This window comes from Ipomoea triloba, chromosome 8 (assembly GCF_003576645.1).
Source record: "Ipomoea triloba cultivar NCNSP0323 chromosome 8, ASM357664v1".
Lineage (NCBI taxonomy): Eukaryota > Viridiplantae > Streptophyta > Magnoliopsida > Solanales > Convolvulaceae > Ipomoea > Ipomoea triloba.
The window spans coordinates 3,158,844-3,185,203 of NC_044923.1; the positions used below are offsets into that span (position 1 = coordinate 3,158,844).

The 26,360-nt window shown below is 37.8% G+C and overlaps 3 protein-coding genes and 1 non-coding gene across 5 annotated transcripts; 3 read left to right on the plus strand and 1 right to left on the minus strand.

Annotated features, from left to right (window-relative positions):
• The first annotated feature begins 411 nt into the window (after window positions 1-411).
• TRNAA-AGC lies at window positions 412-484 on the plus strand. The gene has a single exon. It is a non-coding gene; the product is annotated as a tRNA-Ala (tRNA).
• A 5,654-nt stretch (window positions 485-6,138) lies between these two features.
• LOC116027593 (uncharacterized sugar kinase slr0537-like) lies at window positions 6,139-9,172 on the plus strand. 2 transcript variants are annotated; one of them, XM_031269297.1, is made up of 8 exons: window positions 6,139-6,418; window positions 7,231-7,494; window positions 7,571-7,642; window positions 7,735-7,773; window positions 7,928-8,035; window positions 8,300-8,397; window positions 8,485-8,596; window positions 8,688-9,172. In XM_031269297.1, exons 1-8 carry the CDS (start codon window positions 6,224-6,226, stop codon window positions 8,949-8,951), a joined length of 1,152 nt encoding a protein of 383 aa, XP_031125157.1. In that variant the 5' UTR covers window positions 6,139-6,223; the 3' UTR covers window positions 8,952-9,172. The 2 variants fall into 2 exon arrangements, with proteins under 2 accessions (XP_031125157.1, XP_031125158.1); XM_031269298.1 differs by having other exon boundaries at window positions 6,140-6,418; window positions 8,488-8,596.
• A 377-nt stretch (window positions 9,173-9,549) lies between these two features.
• On the minus strand, window positions 9,550-12,063 carry LOC116028037 (proteasome subunit alpha type-1-A-like). Its single transcript, XM_031269832.1, has 2 exons — window positions 11,566-12,063; window positions 9,550-10,228 (listed from the first exon to the last, which is right to left on the minus strand). The coding sequence occupies exons 1-2, from the start codon at window positions 11,914-11,916 to the stop codon at window positions 9,761-9,763; spliced, it is 819 nt and encodes a 272-aa protein (XP_031125692.1). The 5' UTR covers window positions 11,917-12,063; the 3' UTR covers window positions 9,550-9,760.
• Window positions 12,064-16,171: 4,108 nt separating this feature from the next.
• LOC116028088 (auxilin-like protein 1) lies at window positions 16,172-24,291 on the plus strand. The gene is made up of 7 exons (XM_031269885.1): window positions 16,172-16,727; window positions 18,599-22,694; window positions 22,775-22,861; window positions 22,945-23,010; window positions 23,092-23,181; window positions 23,575-23,751; window positions 23,913-24,291. The coding sequence occupies exons 1-7, from the start codon at window positions 16,366-16,368 to the stop codon at window positions 23,946-23,948; spliced, it is 4,914 nt and encodes a 1,637-aa protein (XP_031125745.1). The 5' UTR covers window positions 16,172-16,365; the 3' UTR covers window positions 23,949-24,291.
• Window positions 24,292-26,360: the final 2,069 nt, after the last annotated feature.

A 26,360-nucleotide genomic window follows, 5' to 3' on the forward strand; every position in this document is an offset into this window, starting at 1 on the left:
GGGGGGGGGGGGGGGGGGGGGAGGGGAGGTTTAGAGATATTTATACTTAGTCTGTTGTTCGTCACAAATAAAAAAAAATCATGTTTGAAAATTGATAAATAAGAAAAAAAAAACTTGTGATATTCTATTAAAAAATTGAGTTTCATTTTGGCCACTTTTAAAATTCAGATAAATATTCATATGTAATACCAACCACTTAGAAAGATGACTAAAAATTTTAGACAGATAAGTTGAAGGTGATGATGGGTAATCAGAGAAGTTGATTTTTCATTAATGTTACAATAGATGAATAAATTACTATAACAAATTACAAGAATCTTGAAGCACATTAGCTTCAAAGTTGCAATAACTCCCTTTGCAAGAAAGTTTTGCCTGTCATCATCAGAAAATGGCAGACGGATCTCACGTGAAGGGGATGTAGCTCAGATGGTAGAGCGCTCGCTTAGCATGCGAGAGGTACGGGGATCGATACCCCGCATCTCCATTTTACTATCCTGTTCTCTTATCCTTGTTTCTCCACCTTTCATTAGTTAGCGGTACTAATTGCTTGCTAAGGTTGAATTCAGTAGTAATAAATCGCCCTACATCTCATTACATATTTTTCGATTTCATTCATTTTATTATGTTGACGTAATATTGTTAATCTTTTAATTTTCTTGTGATAAATAATTAATGAGATATTATTATATGTTTGAAGTACACATAAATAGTTTGAAGATTATATTCTTCAACAACTTCTAGAAGAAGCTAAGTATCAAAACCTTAAAAAAATCGTTTATAATGAGATAAAGATGAAGAAGTGAAGAACGCATGTGATAAAGAAGTTCAATATCATGGGCTTGTCATTGTGGTCTTGTGGAGTGTGGACAATACATATCATCCTTGTTGTGTCATATAAAAAGACAAGGATTAAGGAATCTTTTGAATGGTGTTTGGTGTTTAAGTTGTAGCGGTAGAATGAATAATTCAGCATATTTTATGGAATTAGGGTTAAGCTGGAACTGTCGTGGTTTGGGTGGCCCTAGGACAGTTCAAGAACTATTGGGCTTCGTGTCCAACAAACGACCCAACTTCGTTTTTCTCATGGAAACGAAGGCTAGATCGGCTCAGTTGGAGCATTTACGTACCCGCATGGGATACGAAGGTTTATTTGTGGTAGATAGAATTGGTTTGGGTGGTGGATTAGCTCTCCTTTGGCAAAGTTCAGATATGGCATCCCTCCTCAGCTATTCAAGTAATCATATCGATGTTGTTGTATCTATTGCCCCAAAACCTCCGTGGCGACTTACGTGTTTTTACGGTTACCCGGAGCGTTCAAAGAGACAACAGTCTTGGGATTTACTGCGTGACCTAAAGGGTCGTTCCACTCTTCCTTGGGTGGTCATTGGCGATTTTAATGATATTGCCAGTCATAATGAGAAGAAGGGAGGTAGTGGCCATCCGGATAACCTTATTCGGGGTTTTAATGACACACTTCAGGATTGTGATTTGTTCGACTTGGGCATGAATGGCTATAGTTTTACGTGGGAAAGAGGGCGTGGCACTGACCATTGGCTTGAAGAACGATTAGATCGGGCAGTGGCCTCTTCAGACTGGACGGATTTATTTGATGGTGTAGTGGTCTATAATCTACATGCAACTTCTTCGGACCACAGTGCCATTTATCTAAATCTAAACAATTGTCGACCACGGCGTACTCCTAGGAAGTTTAAGTTTGAGGCTGCATGGCTTATGGATGCAAATTGTAAACTGGTTGTTGAATCCTATTGGTTGCAGTCAGCAGGATTACAATTTCAACAACGAATTCATAAGACTGGCCGGGATTTATGGCAGTGGGGTGGTGACTATTTCAGGAAATTCGGTAAAAGAATACACCAGATTCGTGAACGACTAGAACTATTGCGATGTAGCCGGGACCCTATGGACGTGTGTGCTTTTACTGCTCTTGATCGTGAACTTGGTTTGGTACTGGCTCAAGAAGAGGTATATTGGAGACAAAGGTCAAAACAACTTTGGTTGAAAGATGGAGACTCAAATACCAAGTATTTCCATCGGTATGCAAGTCATAGGAGGAAGGCAAATTTTTTGAGTCGGTTGAAATATGGAGCAGGTGACTGGGTGGATGGTGACGCAATGCAGGCTAAGATTATGAGCTATTATTCCAATATTTTTCACACTTCCAATGTGGCATGTGACTTTTTGTGTGGAGCATCCTCTAGAATCTCGCATGATATGAATGAGAATTTGCTGCGACCAATTGATCCGGATGAAGTGCGAGTTGCGTTGTTTTCAATGGCACCTGATAAAGCTCCCGGTCCAGACGGAATGTCGCCATCTTTTTACCAATCGTTCTGGACGGTACTTGGTTATGACGTTACCAAATTCGTGCCTGATTGTTTTAATAGTTGTATGCTGCCGCCAGGTCTAAACAATACAGATGTGGTTTTAATCCCAAAGAAAAAGGTTCCAGAGTGTGTTGCTGATCTGAGACCGATAGCATTGTGCAACGTTATTTACAAAGTCTTTGCTAAGGTCTTAGCAAATCGTATAAAGTGTGTTCTTGATGATGTTATTTCCCCATCGCAGAGCACATTTGTTCCCAATCGGCTGATAACTGATAATATAATTGTCGCAGGGGAGGTTGGCCATTACTTGAAGACTAAAAGGAATGGTAACACTGGTTGGGCTGCCCTGAAACTCGAAATGGCCAAGGCCTATGATCGAATGGAGTGGCATTTTCTTGAGCGTATGTTGCTTGCTATGGGATTTGCCAGGCGTTGGGTAGACCTTGTGATGCTCTGTGTGTCAAGTGTGAATTATAACATTATGGTAAATGGTGTCTCGGCTGGTTCTGTGGTACCAACTAGGGGCATTCGACAAGGTGATCCTATTTCACCCTACTTATTTATTGTCTGTGCGGAGGGTTTATCTCTATTACTTCAAAAGCAGGAATCTAGAGGGATTATACATGGTATTAAAATAGCAAGGGGGGCACCTTCAGTCTCATACCTGTTCTTCGCGGATGATAGCTTACTTTTCTTCCGGGCGAATAATCAGGAGGCTCAGGTGATTAAACAATGTTTGTCCGATTATGGTTCAGCATCTGGCCAAATGGTAAACTTCAACAAATCTAGTATCACATTCAGTGTGAACACTAGTCCTGAGGTGTGTCTGCAGGTGGCTGGATTGTTTGGAGTTCGGCAAGCAAGTGATTTTGGAAAGTACCTTGGTCTTCCATCTTTCCTTGGTCGAAATAAATCAGTAGTTTTTCGCTATATTGAACAGAGAGTCCGGGACAGAGTTAATATGTGGCAGAAGAAATTCTTGTCGAAAGCTGGGAAGGAAGTGTTGGTGAAAAGTATTGCTCAATCCATGCCGATATATGCAATGTCGGTTTTCCTTCTTCCTAATTCAGTTTGTAATGCTATTGAGAGGACTCTGAATCGGTTTTGGTGGAGTAAGGCTTCAGGTGGCTCGAAGGGAATACATTGGCTCAGTTGGACTCGGATGACGATTCCAAAGGTTAATGGTGGCCTGGGTTTCAAACGGTTACGAGAATTTAATGTGGCTCTACTAGCGAAGCAAGGATGGAGATTACTTGTCAATCCGAATTCCCTAGTCACTCGTATTTTGAAGGCCAAATATTTTCCAGATAAATGTTTTTTGAATGCCACAATTGGTCATAACCCAAGCTTCCTGTGGCGTAGTATTCTCGCTGGTCAAGATTTGTTGCGAGATGGTGTGGTGCGCCGAATTGGAAACGGAGAGGATACACTAGTCTGGGACTGGCCCTGGTTAATTGATAGAGATAATCCTCGACTGCAGATGCCATGTGTGGAGGAATTGCGCTGGACACGAGTTTGTAATCTTCTTACTTCCGAAGGTACTTGGGACGTGGAACTATTAAGAGATATTTTTGTTCATGATGATGTCTTGAAAATTCTGCGGACTCCTGTTGCGACTGCATACCCTGATTCGTGGTGTTGGAAATCTGAGATGCGGGGGAACTATTCAGTCCGAACGGGTTATCATTTACTAACCCATGCTCACATGCAGCAAGAACCAGCGTTGGAGTTTTCTGATTGGAGGAAATTGTGGAGCTTGAAGGTGCCACCTAACATACGAAACTTTCTGTGGAGGTGTGTTCGGTACTTGCTACCTGTTAAGGAAGTGTTACGTACCAAGCATGTTGTTGTTGGTGGCGGCTGTTCTCTATGCTCCTCTGAATCGGAAACGATCGAACACATTTTCTGTGAATGTCCAATTGCATGTCAGGTTTGGGGTTCTCACTCTATTTTGCATGAAGTTTCTTTTGTGGAATTTGTGAAAGCAGAGCTTGATAACCATGATAATGATCATGCTCTACGCATGGCAGCTATCTTTTGGACTTTGTGGCGTGTGAGGAATGATCTGGTGTGGAATGGAAAATCGTGGTCAGTGAGTATGATTAAAGCTCATGTAGATGTTCTCATATCATCATGGAAGCAGTGTTATAGCTCACCTGAATCTTCCACTCAAGGTATTAATTTATTTACTAGCACATGGACTCCCCCCACCCCCCCCCCAAATGGTCAATTCAAATGTAATGTTGATGCTGCCCTTGGGAGTGATAATGTGAGTTTTGGTGCTGTGCTTAGAGATCACACGGGTGGATTTGTGGCTGCATATGCTGGACGAATGAACTGTGCTCGGGATCCTTATCTTGTTGAGACCATGGCCGCAAAAGAGGCTCTCACTTGGCTCAAGAATCGTGTTATGCCTAATACTATAGTCGAGTTGGATTGTTTAAATTTCTGTACCAATTTCAATTCTCAGTATGAAGATTTTAGTTATATTGGTTTGATTATTAAGCAATGTCGTGTAATTGCTAGAGACATTGGCGACGTTCATGTCTGCCACGTCAAAAGGTTAGCGAATCATGTGGCTCATGTGCTTGCTCGGGCGGCTGGTTCTTTCCCTGTCCTTACTGAATGGGACACTGTCTCGCCGGATTGTATTTCGGATTTGCTTTTGCTTTAATGAAGTTGATTTTGATTTTCAAAAAAAAAAGGGTTAAAAGTAATAATTGTGCAAATTAAATTCCCTTGGTAATCTGAATAACTATACATAATTATTGTATAAAAAAATTATAAGATTAATTCTTATTAATATCATCTTGATCGAACTTATTGCACAATATCTTCCTAGTATGATTTATCTCTTCTTTATGATTTGCAGGCTATTACATATGAGCGAGGTTTATCTGCGCACACTTTGAGACCGTGGTTATGTGTTTCCTTCTTCACTGTATAAAAGGAGATGAGTGAAACATGATTCTCGTATCATAATATCAGAACTCACGAACCTGTTACAAAAGGTCTTCCTAATGCTTTACGTTTTGTATGGTTTTCGAATTATTACACAGGATTAGAGTTTACCTAGCGCATATCATCAGATACTTGATGCGGGTTTCTTTAATTTCTTCACCTAAAAGAAAAGAAGTGGAACATGATTCTCATGTTAGAATATAATTATGAATTTAATTATTATCATAACTTTTTTAATTGAATCTGTCACACAATCATTTTAGTACAATTTACTACTCATACTTCTAAATAATTCATGAGCTATTGTACGTATCCGTAAGTTATATTGTTATTACATTTCGTATATTAATTATACCGTCATCACTTTTTCATTTTCAATTATTTATAAAGTGACTTTTTTCATACCATCAATTATTTGGAGAGTGACATTTTTAACCTAACAATAATAGAACTCAATATATGCCGACTATTTTGAATTCAATTTGGATCGTAATTGCTGAATTCAACTCTTATTAAGGAGAAAATTAAATATGGTACTCTTATATATAAAAATGTACTCTTTTATCATAGACGAATCAAAATTTTAACCTTATAATCATATTAACCGTGCATAAAATATATTGTCTTTTTATTATAGTTAGTATCTTACAATATACTCAACATAATTATTATTTTCTTAAATGCGTTTTTATAGTTAGTACTTAGTATAGTACTATATAGTCAACATAATTAATTTTTAAAAAATGTGTTTTTTTTTTCCGCAGCACGTAGAAAAGAATCAGCGGTCATGGCGGCTACTATAAATAGGGGATGCAAGCAAAGGAAGTGCGGCGGAGAGGGTGGAGAAGAAAAAAGTAATTCTCCGCCAGGAAATTTCCCTGTGCAAACTCTCCAACCAAAGCGAGTATAAGTAGAAAATGGGGGCTGAATTTCAATGCAAAATCAACGACAACGAAGGAGAAAGTCCCCAGGAGAGTTGTGTCCAAGGGGGCTGTGCTGCCGCTGCTCCGGTGGTGGTGGGGCTGCAGCCCGCCGCCCTGGTGGATCATGTGGCTAGGGTTGATTTGGGTCTTCTCTCCCAAATCCCCGGGGAGTGTGGTGGTTCCTTTCCTGTATCCCTCTCTCTCTCTCTATTGAATTTTTGAGCTTTTTTAGGTTCTGTAAGAATGAGAAGATATGCCCAATTGCATAAAAATTGAATCTTTTTGGTGACTGAGGAAAATCCATAGCCACTACGAGAGTATGTATTGGATAAACTCTGTTTTCATGTCTTGTGATCTTAGTCGACAAAAAATCACTTAAACCACGTGGTGCATAGTAGACCTTCTTAATAAATCAAATTAGGTTGTGCATAGCTGACCTTGCTAATTGGCATCTCTTGCTTGCTAAGAATCAAACTTGTAATTATAAGTGAACAGTCTGACCAACTTTGTTTGATTGCCTATCAAAATTGAATCTTTAGGAGTGTGTCTATAACTCTATATGCATGGTCAGTCAGGATCTGGGTTGATAACTATGGTGAATTTTCAATTTCAGCTGACTTGTAAGAAACTGTTTGTAGGATTCATTACATCTCACCTTTAAAGCAAATAAAAATGCAAAAGGTTTTGTTTAACTGCATTTTTCTGCTTCTAAGTGCCACAGACCCACAGTAGAGTCTCCACTTCAACAATTTAAAACTTGCAAATCACCTTATGTATACTTCATGCTTAATGAAAACTATTCTGTGCTTTCTCTCTCTGTCTCTCCCAAAAGTAACTAGGGGAAACAAAAATGGCAGTATGATTCTTGAAATCGAAAGCTGACTAACCTTTGTGAATTTTAGCTGCAAAAGTGTGGATTTAGAGTGCTGCTATCTATATGAATTTGGTAGATTTTTTTTAGTTCTGGCTCTGATTCTTGGTACTACTTGTGTCAACTGAAGGTTGCAACTGAGGAGCTGAAACATATTTTGGATAAGGTTAATGCCTATGTCCTTCCAACCACGGAAATTCCTTCTCCGTTGAAGACCATAGCTGGAGGAAGTGTAGCAAATACTATCAGAGGCTTGGCTGCTGGATTTGGGATTCAATGTGGAATAATTGGGGCCTATGGGAATGATCAACAAGGAAAGTTATTCGTAAGTAACATGAGCTCTTACAAAGTGGATATCTCTCGGTTGAGGCTGAAGAATGGACACACAGCTCAGGTAAGCATAGTTCTGATATTTTAGCTCTAGGTCATTGATACCAAGTGCTGAACCCGCTTGAACTTTGGTGTAACAGTGTGTTTGTCTGGTTGATGAACACGGCAATCGCACAATGCGTCCATGTCTTTCAAGCGCTGTGAAAGTTCAGGTGCATGTGCACGCAATTTTTTCCTAGTCAAACAATGAGTTCATGATTCTCAACATTGCCTAATCCGAATCTTATTATGTCATCCCTATCAGGCAGATGAATTGAAAAGAGAGGATTTCAAAGGGTCAAAGGCAAGTGTTATACTCAACATGAGGCTTTTTTTTTTTTTTTTTTTTAAAGAAGAAGAAATTCCTGTATAATTTCTGTTAGTTACTTGCTGGACCATGTTTTTTGAAGGTGGTTGCTTTTACAGTTTCATCATTATCCTTATTTCCTTTGTAACAGTGGTTAGTGCTAAGATATGCAATACTAAATTTTGATGTTATCAATGCGGCTGTTCGGATAGCCAAACAAGAAGGCCTCTGTATTTCGCTAGATCTGGCCAGCTTTGAGGTAACACCTTGCTCAGACTCTATGTTAGATGTAATGGTGGCAGGCGTGTGTGGGTGGGGGTTTGTCACTAATTTCATAAGTTTTGAGAGTTACTATCCTTCTATATTAGATAAACGAGGTATCTGGTCATCATTGTATAAAAGTCATCCTTTCATAAAGTAACAGTTTTTGCACTTGAAGTGCATATGGAACGCCATCTCTATGGAACTAGTATGACAAATTTCACATCGGTTGACTGTTAGTGATAACGTTCTACTTGAGCAGATGGTGAGGAAGTTTAGGCAACCACTTATCGAGTTATTAGAGTCGAGGAATATAGACCTTTGTTTTGCAAATGAGGATGAAGCAAAAGAGCTGCTAAGGTGATTGTTTATTGTTTTCTGATTTTTACTTTAAAATATACGATGGAGCTTGCACAAGTAGTTTTGATTTCTTTAATTTGTCGTCAGTAGTGAAGAAGATGCAGATCCTGAGGTGGCGCTTGAATTCATGGCCAAACACTGCCGGTGGGCAGTTGTAACCCTAGGCCAAAACGGGTGCATTGCGAAACATGGAAATGAGGTAGTTAACCCGTGGTTGTCCTGTCTCTCTAGCGTTTCCAAATTAGTTTTTACGGTTGGGTTGTATATTCGGAGCTGTGTTGTCATTTTAGGTTGTGCGGGTTCCAGCAATAGGAGAGTCGAAGGCGAGCGATGCTACGGGGGCGGGAGACTTGTTCGCGAGTGGATTTCTGTATGGGCTGATAAAGGGTCTGTCTCTCGAAGAGTGTTGTCGTGTGGGGTCGTGCAGTGGGGGGTCTGTCATCCGAGCTCTCGGAGGTGAGGTGACACCCGCAAACTGGCAATGGATGTACAAACAAATGCAGGCCAAGGGACTCTCCACCCCTCACCCCATCAATCATCAGAAGCTCTTTTGAAACAGGAGAATCATAGGACATTTCTATGTTTTTATTAAGATGTTTGCAATACCTACTTCTCTTTTTCTTCCAATCCCCCTCTCCACCCTCTTCCCCTCAAAAAGAAAGGATTAGGAAGAAGAAAAAGAAAAACAATGAGGTTTTGTTTTTTGGTGTTATCTTATGTTTGAACCTTTGTCCTTCAAGATTCAATACAATCAAATGTTTTGGTTAATTTTGGACTTTTTAAAGTCATCTACTGAAATTTGTGTAGCAAAGTGTTTGGTGATGAAATTATTATCTCGTTAATCAAATTAGATACAAACACATATGAATGTGAGTACTTGTTTTTTTTAATACTACCGACTCTGTTATAATACAGTATTTGTAAATACCAGTTAACCAACTAGACTCAAATGACTGACTCTGTTACAATGCAATAGTAAATACCAGTTAACCAACTAGACACAAACACATTAATGTGAATACTTGTTAATCAAATTAAACAGACACATTAGATATATAAAATAATTCGTTAACCAAACTAGACACAGACACATTAATGTGAATACTCGTTAACTAAATTAGACACAGACACATTATGTGACCGAGAGAGTAATTATAATGAAACTTGAGGATTATCATATAGATAATGAGTTAAACAGAACACTTTGCTAATGTCTGGACCAATTAAACAAAAGATGGATTGCATAAGAAAACATTGAAATAACCAGGTGGTACCATCTAGGGTCCAAATCTCCACAAACTCCAATTGTGACAGCATAAAATCTCTTAAAATGAAAGGAGAATGACTAAAAGATAGAACATCATCATATATCCATTGGAGCGGCACCTTCAGCAGTAGGGGCTCCCTCCTCGGGAGCAGCACCGCCTTCGGCAGCACCTTCTTCGGGAGCTGCAGGGGCGTCTTCAACAGCTAGCTCAAACTCGTTGATTAATGCATGTATAGCTTCCTTATCCAATATGTGGAATGCCTCTCCTACTCCTAGCACAGCAACTGTGCATACTGAGCTTGTCAGCTTTTCTCCCTGCAAGGTTTCCTTCAGTGCAAACAGTGCATCCTTGAGCAGAGTTTCTCGTGAAGAATCCATGAAAGTGTCAAATCTGCGCTCCAAGTATGTTTTTGCAGCTTGTGATCGTGATCCAATGGCAAAAGCTTGGTACTCAAAGTAGTTACCGCTTGGGCAGTTATAATAGAGGTGAGCTCCAGACTCATCCAACCCTCCTACAAGCAGACCAACCCCATAAGGCCTTTTCCATGACCTTTGTGTGCAAACCTGTAGACAGAAGTGTTAGCAAAGTACAATAAAAAGTAACCACTGGTTCATTTTCTATAGCCATAAGAGAGTTGCATCAGGATCTCCAGTCATTTTTTAGCCAACTAAATGTATACCATTTCGTGCCTGTACACACTGGTTGTTTTTATATAGCCAGTCCCTTGTCAACATTTTCAGCATGCGTTAGATAAAACCCCCTAAAGCTATTAATTGAGCTTGTATACTTAGTTACTTGGTAAAGAAAGAGAGAGGTGTTTGTAAGAACAGAAGCTTCATACCACATTGTGATGCACAACACAACAAATCAGAGAGGTCATGACAAGCCACAAAACTAAAAATGATGGAGATAGATTTTAACATACTAATAATCTAATATGTTGATTTTGTGTAAATCTCAAACCGAGTTAATTTTGAATTTGTTTCTGTTGTCTTTGAACTGCAAACTAGAGGTTCCTTATGCTTTATATTTTATAATTAACATCAAATGCTGCTTCAGAAGTAAGAAGTTCTGATGATTTAAAAAAAAACTTTGAAGATAGCAATTAGCTAGAAGTATCTCCACGCATCCAAATCTCCAAACAAAAACACTAATAGATAATTAGTTGAGAGAAAATGGCAAGAAACACACCAAGCAAGTGGGTTTGTGAGGGATCCTTTGAGACAATAAGAAACTAAACATTGCCAATCAAATATGTAGTTGAACTTAAAAGACTTGACAAGTAGTGAGCAAACACAAACTGTGGTTCCTGAACCATACAAAATGCCTAATTTAGGAGGTTATATATGTTTACCATCAAATAGTCAGGCAACAAGTAGTTCCAAGATTCACCTACTTTTATTTTCCTTCACATTCTCTTCAGAAACCAAGGAATGTGAACAAAATACACTTATTGCTACCTTTATCTCCTTAATAGCTAATACATATGATGAATAAACTAGCATACAAACAATTGTCTCAGAAAGTCACAAGCACATTAGTGGAAATGAACATAAAGCAAATTGCTTTTGTCTGATACCAAGGTTTCCTAGCAAGCAAGTAAACTTTTGATACTTGATAGCAGACCTATTATTCCCAACAATTTTTTTTTTAAATACTCCGTATATATTTTTCTTATCTTCCTAAGAACTACAGTAACATTTAACAACCAGAAATCAAGAATATAACCAAATGGAACCTAGATTTTCAAATTCTCTTAAAATATGGAAGGTAAGAAATGAACTGGAGTATCCAATTGGAGAAAGATTGGATCAGGTGATACTCAACTTTCAAAACTGATGCAATCAAAAGCTGAAGTGAAGAGAAAATTAAGCAAAAAATTAGGGTTTTGGTGGTAGACCTGCGCTTTATCGGCAAGCTGAACAACAAGGCGGCCAACGGGGAGCGGGGACTCGTAAGAGTAACTATAATTAATACACTCGTTGCGCATATACCGGGAGAGAACGCGGCCATCGGCGGTGAGGCCAGCGATGGCGACGCCAATGTGATCGTCGACCTTGAAGATCTTCTTCTGGTGAGAGGAGAGCTCGGAATTGGCTTTGTTGACGCACGCGAGGACCACGTGAGTCTTCGATCTCAGACCTATCGCCGCCGACCCCTGCTTCACTGCCTCCATTGCGTACTCCACCTGGAACAGCCTCCCCGCCGGCGACCATGTCGTCACGTCCGTGTCGTACTGGTTCCTAAACATTTTGCGAACTCTCTGCGATCGGTAATCTCGCCCTGCTTCGTTCCAACTGAGTCGCACTCGTTACCGAGTCTCCGACTCGCTCCTGCGCTTCGTATAAATAGCTTTGATTTTCGTTTCTTTTTCTTCAAGACAGGAAATTGGAATGAAAGCAATCTGAGGGTTTTTGCTGTTATTTTTTTGTTTTTGGTTTTATTTTTTGCAATTTTCCCAGCTTTGGGTTGGGCCTATTTTCGGGCTGAGGTGACTCAATGGGCCTTTATGATGCACAAATACTTGGATCAAAACTAAACATGTTTGGGCCTTTAATCAATATATCAATTTTATTGGGTTTCAAAGAAATCTTTTCATTAATAAGGGAGCAATAGTTATATCACGGACCCGACTCATCACACATTACATACTGAATGTTCACAATTTAAATTGTAAACATTTAGTATGTAAATTGTGTATATTTTTGGCCCGCGACTACATAACAATTTGTCAAATTGTGTGGTGAGCTTGGAATAGGCAAATTTTACTATAGACAATGATCTATGTAGTAGCGTGGGCCATATAGTATGTATCATTTTAATTACACATTAGTTTCATTGACAATAATGTGCTCCGTTTTTTAGTTTCATTTTTCACACACACTAATTTCATTATAGTAACATTAAAATATCATTTTAATTCTACTACAGTTTCATTCGCCGATTATAGTTCACACAACGATGTGTGAATCATGTTCCAATGTATAACAACCCAAAAAGCCATCACAATACACACAATGCAGAGACAACCCCAACTAAATTGACCGAACAATTGAATTTATCTGCAGCCACAAAACATGTTTCACATAAAATGCACATTCATATAACTAATAATTTCTCCTCTTTGTAAATCAAGAATACGCTAAGAATGTTAGTGTGGGCGTTGTCTTTTTTAGAAGTATTGAACTATAGAAATTTTCTTAGATGTTGACATTATGTCAGGACCATACGTCCATAAACACAACCATTGTTTGGCCATGTTATACCACGTGCTTTTGACATGTTCAAATATTTTTATTTAAAAAAAATAGAAAAAAAAAAAAGATGAAGAAGAAAGATAGTACAACTTTCATTAAATACAAATAAATAAAACATAGAACAAGTAGAGTTTTCTTACATTTTTTTCATTTTATAATTTTTTTGGTACATCAAAATAGTCAAAAGATTATTAAACCCATGACATTAACAAAAAAAAAATTAAAAAAAAAATCGACTAATATGGCTAAACCGTAAATTGATGAATTTTCATATTTTATGTAATTTCAAACTAATTTTTCATCTACAACATGTGCAAACATAATAACATCATCAAATAAATAACATGTTTATTGTGACGGGACGATTTTTTCTTTCGCAATAAGATCTGAACAATTATCCCTACCTTCGATAGCTTACGAGTTTAATTACGTCCATCTCTGATCGGGTACACTTTCCTTGAAATATACTAGCTCGTTCCACCCTCGTTAGGGCTTGTAGGTCATGACGTGCCAATCCAGTTCGATCTCTTTTTTTTTTCTCTTTCTTTTTGTGAGTATTTAAATCGATCTCCATCTCATTCTCAATTTATTAGGTGATATAATGAATAAATCATATATAAACACGAGATCGATCACTAAATTTGAATGTAAAGTCACTCACAACACTTGCACTAGACTTGATCTTTTTATCTTTAAGAGTGAGATGTGATTGGTGAGTAAGAATTGAGATAATGTGAAAGAAGTGGACATGCATAAACCAGATCTAATGACAAGATAATAAAGGAAAAGTGAAAGTGCTTATGAGAATCCACTTTAGCTCCCTTAAACACTCTATAAATTCTTTTAGTTCATCATTACTTTATCTTTTTTACAAGATTCTATTGAAAGATTGTTTCTTTAATCATTCCTCACTCACATAAATCTTTTACTTTTATTGTTAATGTTGTTTATTATTGGTAATACTTTAAATAAATGTACCCTGCATGGGGTCTACAATTGGGCATGAGGGATCTCCCACCAATACTTTTACTACTTTGAATCAAATTTTGTATTATTTAATTTATTATATGATCTATTTGTAACCAATGACTTTGTGGTCTAGTAGCACGAAGTGACTCTCCTAAATGGGAGGTTATGAGTTCGAAAAATACTAAGATTACAGCAGACAATTTGGGCAGTTTAGTTCGTCATTGATTTTTGAGTGACGAGATAAACTTGTTGGGCAGTGTACCTCGTCACTGTTTAATGTTCACAAATCATACATAAAAAGTAAATTGAACTAAGAAAATTTTATGCGATAGGTTTGATTAAGAGAGGGTTGGAGTTTGATTTGATTATTGGTTGATGTATAGTTAATAAAGATGGATAGATAGATTGGTATGATGAGATATATGGTCCATATATGAGAGAGATCTTTTGGTATATTAATATGCCAATAATGTCATAGGAAAAGACACACCCCACCCTTTCATAAAGATATAACAGCTTTCAACCCTGGACTCCACTTATTCATTTCTTCTTTCCTTTATTGTGTTCTACCTAACTACTTCAACTTGAATATGCCATTCTCCTATCCCACAATATCACATAACAACAAGAGATATTTATAACAACAACAACTATATATGCAAATATCTATCTCCTAGAGATATTTATAACAACAACAACTATATATGCAAATATCTATCTCCTAGACAAAAACGTGGGCTCAACTGGGAGGAGTTTGAAATTTGAATCGCTTAAACATGATGTTCCTTTCAGATGATATTTGACTAAAATTCAACCATTTTGGTTTCATTATGCGAGATGCAAGATATCATTGTAGTCTGGTTAAAAAAAAAAATCCCCTCCCAAAAAGAATCACAATTTAGATAAAAGAAAAACAAAATATCGTTCAAATTAAATATGGCAAGTAATTGAAACAATATACGTTAATAAATTTGAACCATAAACTTAATTGTCTTTCACCACTCATGCTCTAGAGATTAACGAATGAGACACTTTGTGATATATGTGTTGAGCCGGACACTTCGCAACCGCTAGTAAAATAAAATATTTTAATTTATTTTAATTTAATTGACCAATTAAATTATGTCAAGTAAATATATAAGATACTAATATTACCAAATAAATGGTCTGAATTTTTGTCTCTCGTAATTGGACAGATTTCTCGAGCTGTCACATATCAAATTCTCAACAACATGTGGGAGTGGGGCCAGACACTTGGTATGATTTTGTGTTTGAATGTGTAATAATAAATCCCACTTGCTAGTCAATTATAATGACATGCAATCTCCTTGATTTATACATTTTTGCATATATGTCCAATGCTTAGATTACTTTGTTCTAAAATTTTATACTACATGTTAAATTTAATATAATTTAATACGGACTATAATTTTATATTAATTTGTAATAATAATTGATATATAATTTTACAAAAGGTATATAATTTATGCTTATATTCATTATTTTAATAGCGTATGAAAGAAAAATATAATATCATCTTATTATTTAGCTTTCTCTATCTCCCCTTCCACGAGTAGGTTATTATTCATTATTATATGTGACATTGCGTGTGATAACAATCAATATAATTTTATAAAAAGATAACATTTGCTTACATCTATTTATGTTTATGATGTAAGAGCACAATATAATATCCTCTTACAAACTCATAGTCACACATTAAAGTCATTGACTATAGTTGTAACTCATCATTTGTTATAAAAATAAAAAATAAGATATCAGACTGACCCTCTCAAAACACAATTTTACGATCGCAATAGACTAAGTCAAGTTCAGAGTTTTAGTAATGTAAGTTGTAGCCCCTAAGTCAATAGGCCAATACATCAAACTCTCTCAAAACACAATTTTCTTATGTAATGCTTTAGGGTTGTAACCTCAACGCTCAGTGGTATTCGGGGCTTGGACTTAATCAAAACAAATTGAGCAACATATATTATCGTTTGTTCAACTAAATTTAGATTTACTATATTTAGTTGTCGGTCATACATATCTAACGAGCTCAAGCGTTTAAAAAAAATGTATATTTAAATTTTGAACTCGTATTGTATACTCACTAAGAAACGTAACTTATCGTCCCATCTTAAATCCGATATAAATAAAAATAAATAGTGAGAAGGAAAATAATTGGGAAATGAGTAAGAGGTGAGTTGGAGGGAGTGTACAGTCGCAAGTTTCCAGCCCCGCAAACGCATTTTCTTTCTCATTTTTTTCTCAAGTGTTTGGTTGTCTTCATCTTTTCCTTTCTCTCTCTCTCTCTCTCTCTCTCTCTCAGTCACTGTCTACAGGAAATTTTTCTGTGTGCAGACAAAACAACACAACCGAAGTGAGCAGAGAAGAAATTTCCCCCAAATTTTTTTTTTTTTTTTTTGGGTTGGAATCAAACCCTAGCTAGAGCCTTACAGCGCTCCTCTGTAATGGAGTCTTTGTCAAGGCCATCGCAGAGGCGGAAGCTGCCCAGCGCCACCAATGGCGTGTCTTTCTCAGCTAAAAACGCGTACGACGACGTTTTCTCGGGCCCGGCGAACAAGCGGGGAGCTGCGCCGAGCAGGGCGGTGTGGGACTACGCTGAGATTTTCGGAGCCTCCCGCGGGTCGTCCATTCCCGTCCTTGATCTTTCGGTTCTCGAGGACCGGGCGGGCGGGTCGGGGGAGGAATTTCGGAGCTCCAAGCTCGATTATTCCATGATTTTCGGTGGGTTTGATGAGGAGGATATAGCTTTGCCGTATGAGGACGTGGTTAGCAAAAGAGGGAAACAACGCTCTTCTAGTAAAGCTCGGTGAGTTCATCTTTTGGGATGAAACTTTTATTTCCAATTACGTTTTAAAGGAGAACAAAAGTTACTAGTTTTAGCACTGATTTATTTATGTGACATTTTTGGGTGATCATGTTTTTAAGGAATTATTTTGTGATATATTTTCTGCAGTGGCACTTCAACGTACAATGCCTTATTTGATGGGTGAGAAGTGTTAAAAAAGATATATGGAGTATAAATTTTTAGTATTCATATGGCTGTGTTGAAGATTTTTCAAAAGATTTTTGCTTTTTATAGTCTTACTCTCTGTACTAGTCTTGGCTTGAAGGAAGATTTTGTGTTCCTTTTACTGGTAATAATATCAGGTGCTTGATATAAAAAGGCAGTGACTTTAAGGACAGTTCTAAGCCTCTAAAGTGTTGATTTTCAGTTAACTCTGGACCATTAAGTGTATGAAGGATGAAACTTGAAATACTTTGTTCCCTGAGATGTAATGAAGATGAGCTATTGGGTATTTCATATTTCATATGTGAAGTAGTGGGGTTTCATTCAAGCATTTCTTTCTTTTGGTATGAGGTTAATTTACTTGAACTTGAAATTGGATTTGGATATTTGTCTCTGGGGAAATGTTTGTGGGCTGTGGCTGTGGTTGCATATCTTGATGAGTGTGTAATTTGTCAAAACTTATTCTCCTCTTGTGATTTGCCACGTGTCATGACTGAAGGTACTTTAGTACTTTATTATTGATAGTATCCGACAAAGTTCTGGATTATCGTAAGCATTCTTTACACGTGTGATTCTTCTCAAGTATAAGCGTTTGTTTATCGTGTGGAAGTTTTATGTATGTGTTCTTTACACGTAAGAATGTAAGGTTCTTCTCAAGTATATGTGTTCTTTACACGTAAGAATGTAAGATTCTTATCAAGTAATCAAGTATAAGTGTTCTTTACACATAAGATTCTTCTCAAGTATAAGCGTTTGTTTATTGTGTGGAGCTTTTACATATGTGTTCTTTCACATGTGATTCTTTTTAATATAAGTGTTTGTTTGTTGTATGGAAGTTTTACGTATGTGTTCTTTCCACGTGTGATTCTTCTCAAGAATAAGTGTTTGTTTATTGCATGGGGAAGATTTACGTATGTGTTCTTTACACGTGTTATTCTTCTCAAGAATAAGTGTTTGTTTATTGCATGGGGAAGTTTTACGTATGTGTTCTTTACATGTGTGATTCTTCACAAGTATAAGTGTCGTTTCTTGCGTGGAAGTTTTACATATGTGTTCTTCACACGTGGCATATTGCGTGGAAGTTTTACAATTTACATATGTGTTCTTCATACGTGGCATTCTTCTCAAGTATAAGTGTTTGTTTATTCATTATTGTGTGGAAGTTTTATGTGCATTAATGATACGTAAATGCAGTTTCCTTTTTTCCTATCTCATTACCTACAAAAGAGGCTTGTTGATATAGTTTCGTCTTTCAAAATCTTTATTTTCATTCATTCAGAGCTGTATGACATTAAATTGTGTTTAAAACTTGTGCTAGCAAGTAGCAACAACTTGATTGCTAACCTTCTATAGTTTTTAACTGTTCGTGTTTGAAATTATTATGATTATATGTAAAACGATGGGTGGGAGGGATATAATGAATTATCTGACTTCTTGCAATAATAACAATTTTCATTTTTCAAAATTAAAGATTCTCCGGCTAATTGAATTTGTAGGGTTGTATCATATCATTGTAGATGTATAAATATACTTTTCAATGTTCTTTTAACTTTCTCTTGAGGTTCGTTGTTGATAATGTCTCTTGTTGGCACATCTTCTTTTACAAACCTGCCCCTAATTCAAAATTAATTATGATATTTATGTTTATTATGTATTGGTGTTTTTTGTAGGACTCGTTCCCAAGGATCGGATCACTCTACATCTTCTGAAATGAATAAAGTCTTCTCGTCTGATCCTTCTGATCAATCTTTCGATGGGAAAAAGCACTTTAACATGTCATATCATAAGACTGGTCAAGGAACCGATGATGGGTCAAATGGGATGACGCACATCGCTGAACTCCATGCTGTTCCGGGATTTACCTATTTTATAGATGAAGCTACTCAACTAAAGACCGCTGGTAGTGGGCCACCGCCATATGTAAAAAGTGAAGCCTATCGCAAGAGGAGCCTCAGTGGGGAAATGAATAAAAGATCTGCAAGGGAGAGGGATCTCCGCTTCAGTGGAGAAATAAATAAAAGACCTGAAAGGCAGACGGATCTCCGCTTTAGTGGCGAAATAAATAAAAGACCCGGAAGGGAGACGGATCTCCGCTTCAGTGGGGAAATAAATAAAAGACCTGGAAGGGAGACAGATCGCCATGTCTTGCCTAAGCAAAGTTCAGGAGATGCGGTCAGAGATGGGGAACCGAAACAAAGTTCAGAAGATGCAGTCAGAGATAGGGACAGATCAAGTTGGGATAAATTCCTTTTCAGTGGTAATATATCTAATGCACATGAACCTATTCCGGAATCAGATCTATCTAAGGGAACAAAACCTTCAAGTTCAAGGGCTAATGACATCGGCCTTCCTACACAATCAAAATCTTCAAACGTTGCTTCTAAAGCTGATGGATTTCAGAGAGCTGCTGCTGATTCCTCGTTGCATTCTTCTGATGAGGAACTTGATGTAAATTCAGATGCAGCTGTTTCTGCAGCAGCTCTGAAGAAGGCTATACAGAACGCTCAAGAGAGTATAAGGCTGGCGAAAGAGCTAATGGAAAAACAGAAGGAAGGCATTCCATGTCGTCAGAAGCGAAGTTCTAAAGGCAGCTCAAAAGTTGGAGAAAAAGAACATAGAAAGGGGCACAGCTCAGACAGTACAAAACCCAAAAATACGATATCTAATAAGCATGCATTTACTCGTGTGGAGGAGGGAGCTGCCTTGAGGAATGGCGCTATTGCTTCACACTTCAAACAAAGTGGGGAAATTTCTACCGATGGGGACTTCAAATCTGAATGCCGCAAGGAACACATTGTAGCTCCTGAGAGTGACGCTGCAGGAAAATGGAATTTTAAAATGTTAAATGGTGTAAAACATGAAACAGCCACAGTTACGTCTCTGCGTGTAGAAGAAAAGAATAATCCTGTAGCTCCTTCAGTAGTTATGCCTCAGCGTGTAGAAGAGAAGAATAATCCTGTAGCTCCTTCACTAAGGCAGGCATCGGAGATTGAGGATGTGAAGAGAATTGATGAGATCGGAGATCTAGGAGAAGGAACTACAAAAGGCATAGGACTGGCCGGAAAGAGTCAGAATAATCCTGTAGCTCCTTCACTAGTTATGTCTCAGCCTGTAGAGGAAAAGAATAATCCTGTAGCTACTTCACCAAGGCAGGCATCTGAGATCGAGGAAGTGACGAGAATTGATGAGGTCATAGATCTAGGAGAAGGAACTACCAAAGGCATAAGATCGGCTGAAAAGACTCCTCATCTGGTGGTCTCAGAGGCAAAGATAAATGATCTTGGAAGAGCTGAAAAGCTGGAAGAAACTGTGTCTAACTTGGATTCAGCTTGCATTGTGCCTGAACCAGGAAAAAGTGAGAATTTGAGTGTCATTAATAAATTTGAAATCAGTAAGAAGACTGGCAATAATTTTGATGATTTGGGGAATCTTGAGAAAATTCATAAACCGCACCAAAAAGAAAACTTTGAGTTCCAAGAACTGGAGAACGATACTCTATGTAATGAATCAGACAAGCCATTGAAAAATGAGAAGGAAAAGCAGGAGTTTTTTGAATGTGATGAACTGCCTAAGGTAGTAGAAGATGTTCATCATTCTAAACAAATAAACAAGAGGGTACGGAAAACTTGGGATAAAAAAGAAATTGAGCTTGACCATAGAAGAAACGTTCTATGGGTTGAAAATGAAGATAAGTCACAAGTAGGCTTCATTGAAGAAAGCTGTGAGAGCAGCCACCAAGTTTCCCAAGAGGGAGTAGAAAATGATAGATTAAATGGAGTTTGCAAGACTGAAATTCATGAATGCAGAGAAACCGAGAGACTAGAAGAAGAGCATGTAGGACTACTGAAGAGAACTGAAGAGGGTTACAAATATGAGACATCAGAAGGGATTCACAAGCCTGAAACTCATGAACTGGAAGGCTCTGAGAAGAAACTGGATGAAGAACATGTAAGAGTACAGGAGAGTGCTCAAGAGGTTTGTAGCAATGAGGTAATTAATTGTAAAGTGAGAGAGACTGATGAAAGAACGGAAAATCAACATATTGAAGAAAAGCAAGGGGATGAAGGAATTGAGAATGTGGAAAGAGCATCTGATACAGATGAAGGATATCAGAAGATAAATGTAACTCGATACAGGGAGGAAGAAACCGGGAATATGCAAAGTGAAGTTGATAAAAGCGAAAAATATCAGGGGATAGATGTTGCTTTGGAGGCTGCTAATGAGCAAGGGGCTGAAGAAATTCAGAGCAAGGAAAGAGCAACTGATGAAGATGAAGAATATCAGGAGAGGAATGTACCTCTCAGTAGGGCTGAAGAAACTGTATGTACTCAAATTGGAGCTCATAAGAGTGAAAAATATCAGGGGATAGATGTTACCCTGGAGACTGCTGATGAGCAGAAGCCTTACCCAACTTCTAGTGCATGCAACGGCTATTCAAGTTATTTGTTTAATGAGATTCGAGAAGATTGCACATCCCAGGTAAAAGAAAGCAGTGTGGAAACAAATGAACAGGCTGCTTCCTATAATGAAAATGAGGGACTGCAGGGGCGTGCTGATACTTTCTGCAAGCTTGAAGAGTATAACATGGATGATTTGAAAGAAAATAAAGATTCATCCGATTTGAGGGAGAAAAAGGCATCTGACACTACTGGTGATCTTCAAAGTGCTCTTGAAAGGGATATACATCTGAATGGAAGGCAAGGTACTGACGAGGACCACTTTGTTGATGCCTCTAAAGCTAACCTTGGCTTTTCTTGCAAGAAAAATGGACAAGAAATTCAAAACGAGAGGCAGGATTCTGAAACAGATGGCTTGACTCACAACGCAATGCAAATTGAAAGGGAGGATATTGAAAAAGATAGTGCGACCAACATCTCCAATGAGAATGTCTGTGGATGCAAAACAGATGATGTACCCGAGACCCAAACTTCTGAAGAAATCGCAAAGTCTGCTTTTAGTGATGTAAACCTTGGGGAGAAAATAATTGCTGAGAATGGTAAAGAATCAGAGCTAACCTCCAATGCTGTCAATGGTGAGAACTTGAGAGTAGAGAAATCTGCACAGGACAAGGAAACCATCAAGGAGGAGGGAGTCTTCTTTGATAATGAAACAGATAAAGATGATGTTCAAACAGTTCATAAAGAAAGTAGCACTACTGAAAATAAAAAGGAACAGGAACCTTCTCAGGTTCCCTTGAACAAAAGTGAGGAATCTAGAGTTGGTGATAAAGAAATTAAAACAGAAGAAAGTAAGAAAACAAGCAATTCCAAGAAAGTCTTTGTCGCTGAAGAGAATGAAATTAAAAAATCTGGGCAAAAAGCAGTAGGAGATAAAGATCAATGCAGAAGAGTTGAAGTAGGCAAGAAAGAAAGAGAACGTGACCGAGATAGAATAGCTGTTGAAAGAGTCATCCGTGAAGCTCGTGAGAGAGCATTTGCTGAAGCCCGAGAAAGGGCTGAAAGGGCTGCGGTTGAAAGGGCTACAGCAGAAGTTCGACAAAGAGTAATGGCTGAGGCAAGGGAAAAGGCTGAAAAATCTTCTGTAGGTAACAAAACATCAGTTGACAAAGCTTCTGCTGAAGCAAAGCTTAGAGCTGAACGTGCTGCTGTAGAGAGAGCAACTGCTGAAGCACGTGAGCGTGCTTTGGAAAAGGCTTTGTCACAGAAGACCACTGCTGAAGTAAAAGTGCTGGCAGGAAAAGTTGGTAACGACAAGTATTCTGGTACTTCTCGAGAGAATGTATTAAGGCATTCTTTTTCATCTTCTGTGAGTATCTCTTTCATTTCTCCATTGTTTACTACTTTAGCAAGCATACAGAACCATAGGATAATGATTACTTCATGCAGGACTTGGAGAGATTTGATGAAACCACTGAATCAGCTCAGAGGCGTAAAGCAAGGTTGGAAAGGCACCAAAGGATTATGGAACGAGCGGTAGGTCCACCTCATCATATGTTTGTGATAATCACTTTGTGGTCTCATCTGATCATTTGTTTCCTCTACACTGGTATTTTCAGGCAAAAGCTCTAGCAGAGAAGAATATGCGTGATCTTCTAGCTCAGAAAGAGCAAGCAGAGAGAAATGTAATTCTTCCTTATATCACTTGTGCCCTTATAAAGTTTATTATTTTTGCACAGCAGTGTTTCACATTCATTTAATTGCAGAGACTAGCAGAAGTTCTGGATGCTGATATCAAGAGATGGGCTAGTGGGAAGGAAGGGAACCTGCGGGCACTTCTTTCTACCCTGCAATATGTGTGTACTATCCCTTAACTGCATGTTACATCTTCAGTTTTCTCTGTGCTTGCTCACATATTTAGTGGTCTAACACACAATTGGGTCTCAAGCAAAATTTCACCCCCAATCCTATCCTTGCATCATTTATTTTCCTTCACCACTTAGCCAGTTTTTCACAAAAAGCAAACAAATAGGTGTCCATGCTGTGGTATTGTCAGATAGGAACTGCAAGCTCTAGATGTGAGACCAGAATTAGTCAGAATCACCGTGTTGTATACTCTGTTAAAAAGAGTCCAGGTGGCTCAGTTTTAATCTTTAAGCAGCTTTATAAACTCCCGTAAATGAAAATAGACTGTTCTCAATTAAACTAAATCTGTGCTTGTGTTTGGACCAACTTTTTTGCTCACGCAGATCCTTGGACCAGATAGTGGTTGGCATCCAATCTCTCTGACAGAGATTATAACCACAGCTGCAGTGAAGAAAGCTTATAGGAAAGCTACTCTTTATGTTCATCCTGACAAACTGCAGCAAAGGGGGGCAAGTATTCAGCAAAAGTACATATGTGAGAAGGTTTTCGATCTGCTCAAGGTGTGTAGTTGAATACTTCGTTGTGTCATAATGCATGGTGCAGTTACTTCCATTTTGTGATCTGAATCACTAGAAATAAATAGAAGACTTGAAACTATCGTGAATACTGCTCTCTCGGTTTATATGGATTTCATATGTTGTCTTTTGCTGTGAAAATGCAGGCAGCATGGAACAAATTCAACTCAGAAGAGAGGTAAGGACTGAAGATGGCAGTTCCAAGCAGGCCATCTTATGCATACTCTATGTGCAGTTCTTTTCAGAAGGGGAATGAAATAGAGGGTCCAAGGCATTGCCTGTAATTTTGTCCTGTATTTACATTGGACTAGCTTAGAGATTATAATTTAAGTATTAAAAAAAAAAAAAAAAAAAAACTATTAGAAGCATGTAGCCAACTAGCCATGCCAGAAATTTGAGTTTCATGGGCTCATTTGAAAAGATGGGATGATTATTTCAACTGAGTCAAACCCATGTAGATGTGTAAATTTGATATGATTGAAGGGCTTAGGAAGAAGAGACAGTTATCATTTCAAGTTCCACCCATTCCCCTCTCTTGCATTCTTGAACCAAATATAGGATCAACTAAAATGAATTTGATCCTTTAGATATGAAAAACACTTCAAGAAGAAAACTTACCAGTCCTTCCAAGGGAAAATTCTGTACAGCATTTGTTGTGACAAAGTGCCCTATTTCTTGCTGAAATTGAGTTGTCATCAACCCAATATACAAAAATATGAGCCCAGTGGATGAACAGTTGCACCTGAAACTCTCATCCAGTAGTAGGGTGCGAGTTTGAACTTTACTGGCAATCTGGAGATGAACTCTGCCAATGGCTTGGTGGGGATTTGAACTTCACCAACAATCTAGAGATGAACTCTATCAATTTGGTTTGGATTGGCTGGCACTAGGTAGGGTTTACAAAGTAATCTGAAATAATACTTGATCTTGCAATCTCATTAGAATACATATTCACACATCAGATTGGTTGATAAAACTAAGTCATGATTAGGATGGTAGTATCCTTGTTAGGGTTTATTGCCCCAATCTAATTTACCCAAGTTTAGTCTTGTGTGTTTCACTAAGTGAGATTTAGCTAATAAAGTAAGATAGATGAAGATAAAGGCCATGAAAATGGCTTAGAATAAGGGAATAAAGTAAAGTCATTATGATGATGGTAGTATCCTTGTTAGAGTTTATTACCTTAACACACTCATATTTAGTTTCGTGTTTCATTAAGATTTAGCTAATAAAACAAGATTAATGAAGATAAATGACATGAAAATCGCTTAAAATAAGTGAATAAAGTAAAGCAGTTCAATCTCATTATGATTTTTCCCTTTAAAATATAATGGAATTTTTGTACATAAAACAAAAGAGATGAAGCTCTCTTTCACATGTCTTAGTATGCTGGAAACAAAAGAGAATGGAACAGAAGGAAGGAAGTCTCCTTATAATGAGCAAAAAAGGCCTTTATATACAAGTCAAATTGTGGGGTTCAAGTATGGGTTGAGAGTGGTGAAAATGACATGAGAGAATATGGTCTCAATAGTTGTTAAAAGGACCAATTGCACCCATTCTCTTTCCACAAATTTAGCTCTGTTGTATTTGTTGTTAACACTATAATGGATTCACTTGTCTAGATTAGTCATTTGGCCTTCTTTTTCTAGCAAGGTTGTAAAATGCGCTAGATGCCTATTAAGCAGTTAATAGGGCTAAATCGACTAGGCGCTGCCTAGGTTGACTAGGTGCCGCCTATTGCCAAGCTTGGAAATAAATTAGAGATTGAGAGTGGCAAGATAAAGCTCTAATATAAAATAAAATCAATGCGCAAAAAAAGAAGAAGAAGAAGTGAAAATGAAAAGTCTAAATGACTAGGATTTTTCTTTTATTTCAAAAATCAAAAGGAGAAGGGGAAGAGTCTAGGCCAAAAAATGAAAAGTTTTTTTTGAGTTTACAATCTCCACTGAGGCTCGAACCCACTCCCATCATCCACGTGGGAGTGTTAATCGGGACACCGGATACCACTTAACCACAAGATCTTTTGGCAAGTGACAACGCCAAATGTCTTAGTGTTTGCATCTCACTGTCATCAGCAACTGTGATGATAGCATCTCAATGTCACCAACTATAGTTGACAAGGTAATAGGTATGGCGATGGCGAGTTGAGTTGCTTCTCTGATTGTGACTGGTGATGATCGTTGTGAGCTACGCGGTGGTGGACAAAACTAGTGAAGGATGAGGTTTGAAGGGTTGTTCGTTGTTCAATTTAGTTTGTTTGCTCTCCGTTTTTTGTTGGTACTTGAATTTAGAGTTGTTTCGCACAAGACTACGTCGTTTTAAGCGAAACGACGCTAATTAAAAAAAAAATGGCCAAAGATGCTATTTGTCCAATTATTCGAACAATCGTGTAGAATGATAATTAGTGTCAAAATCATGGTTGAAAAAATAGTTAGGTGCTCAGGGGACGCCTAGCGCCCGTCTATTTTTTACTTTAAAAAAATTTGTTTAAATTTTTTCTTATTAGTGGAATAGCTACTTTCCGGCAAAGCTTACTAATCCTAATTTTTTAAGAATTGATAATTATAAACTATTTAATATTTTAATAGTAATAC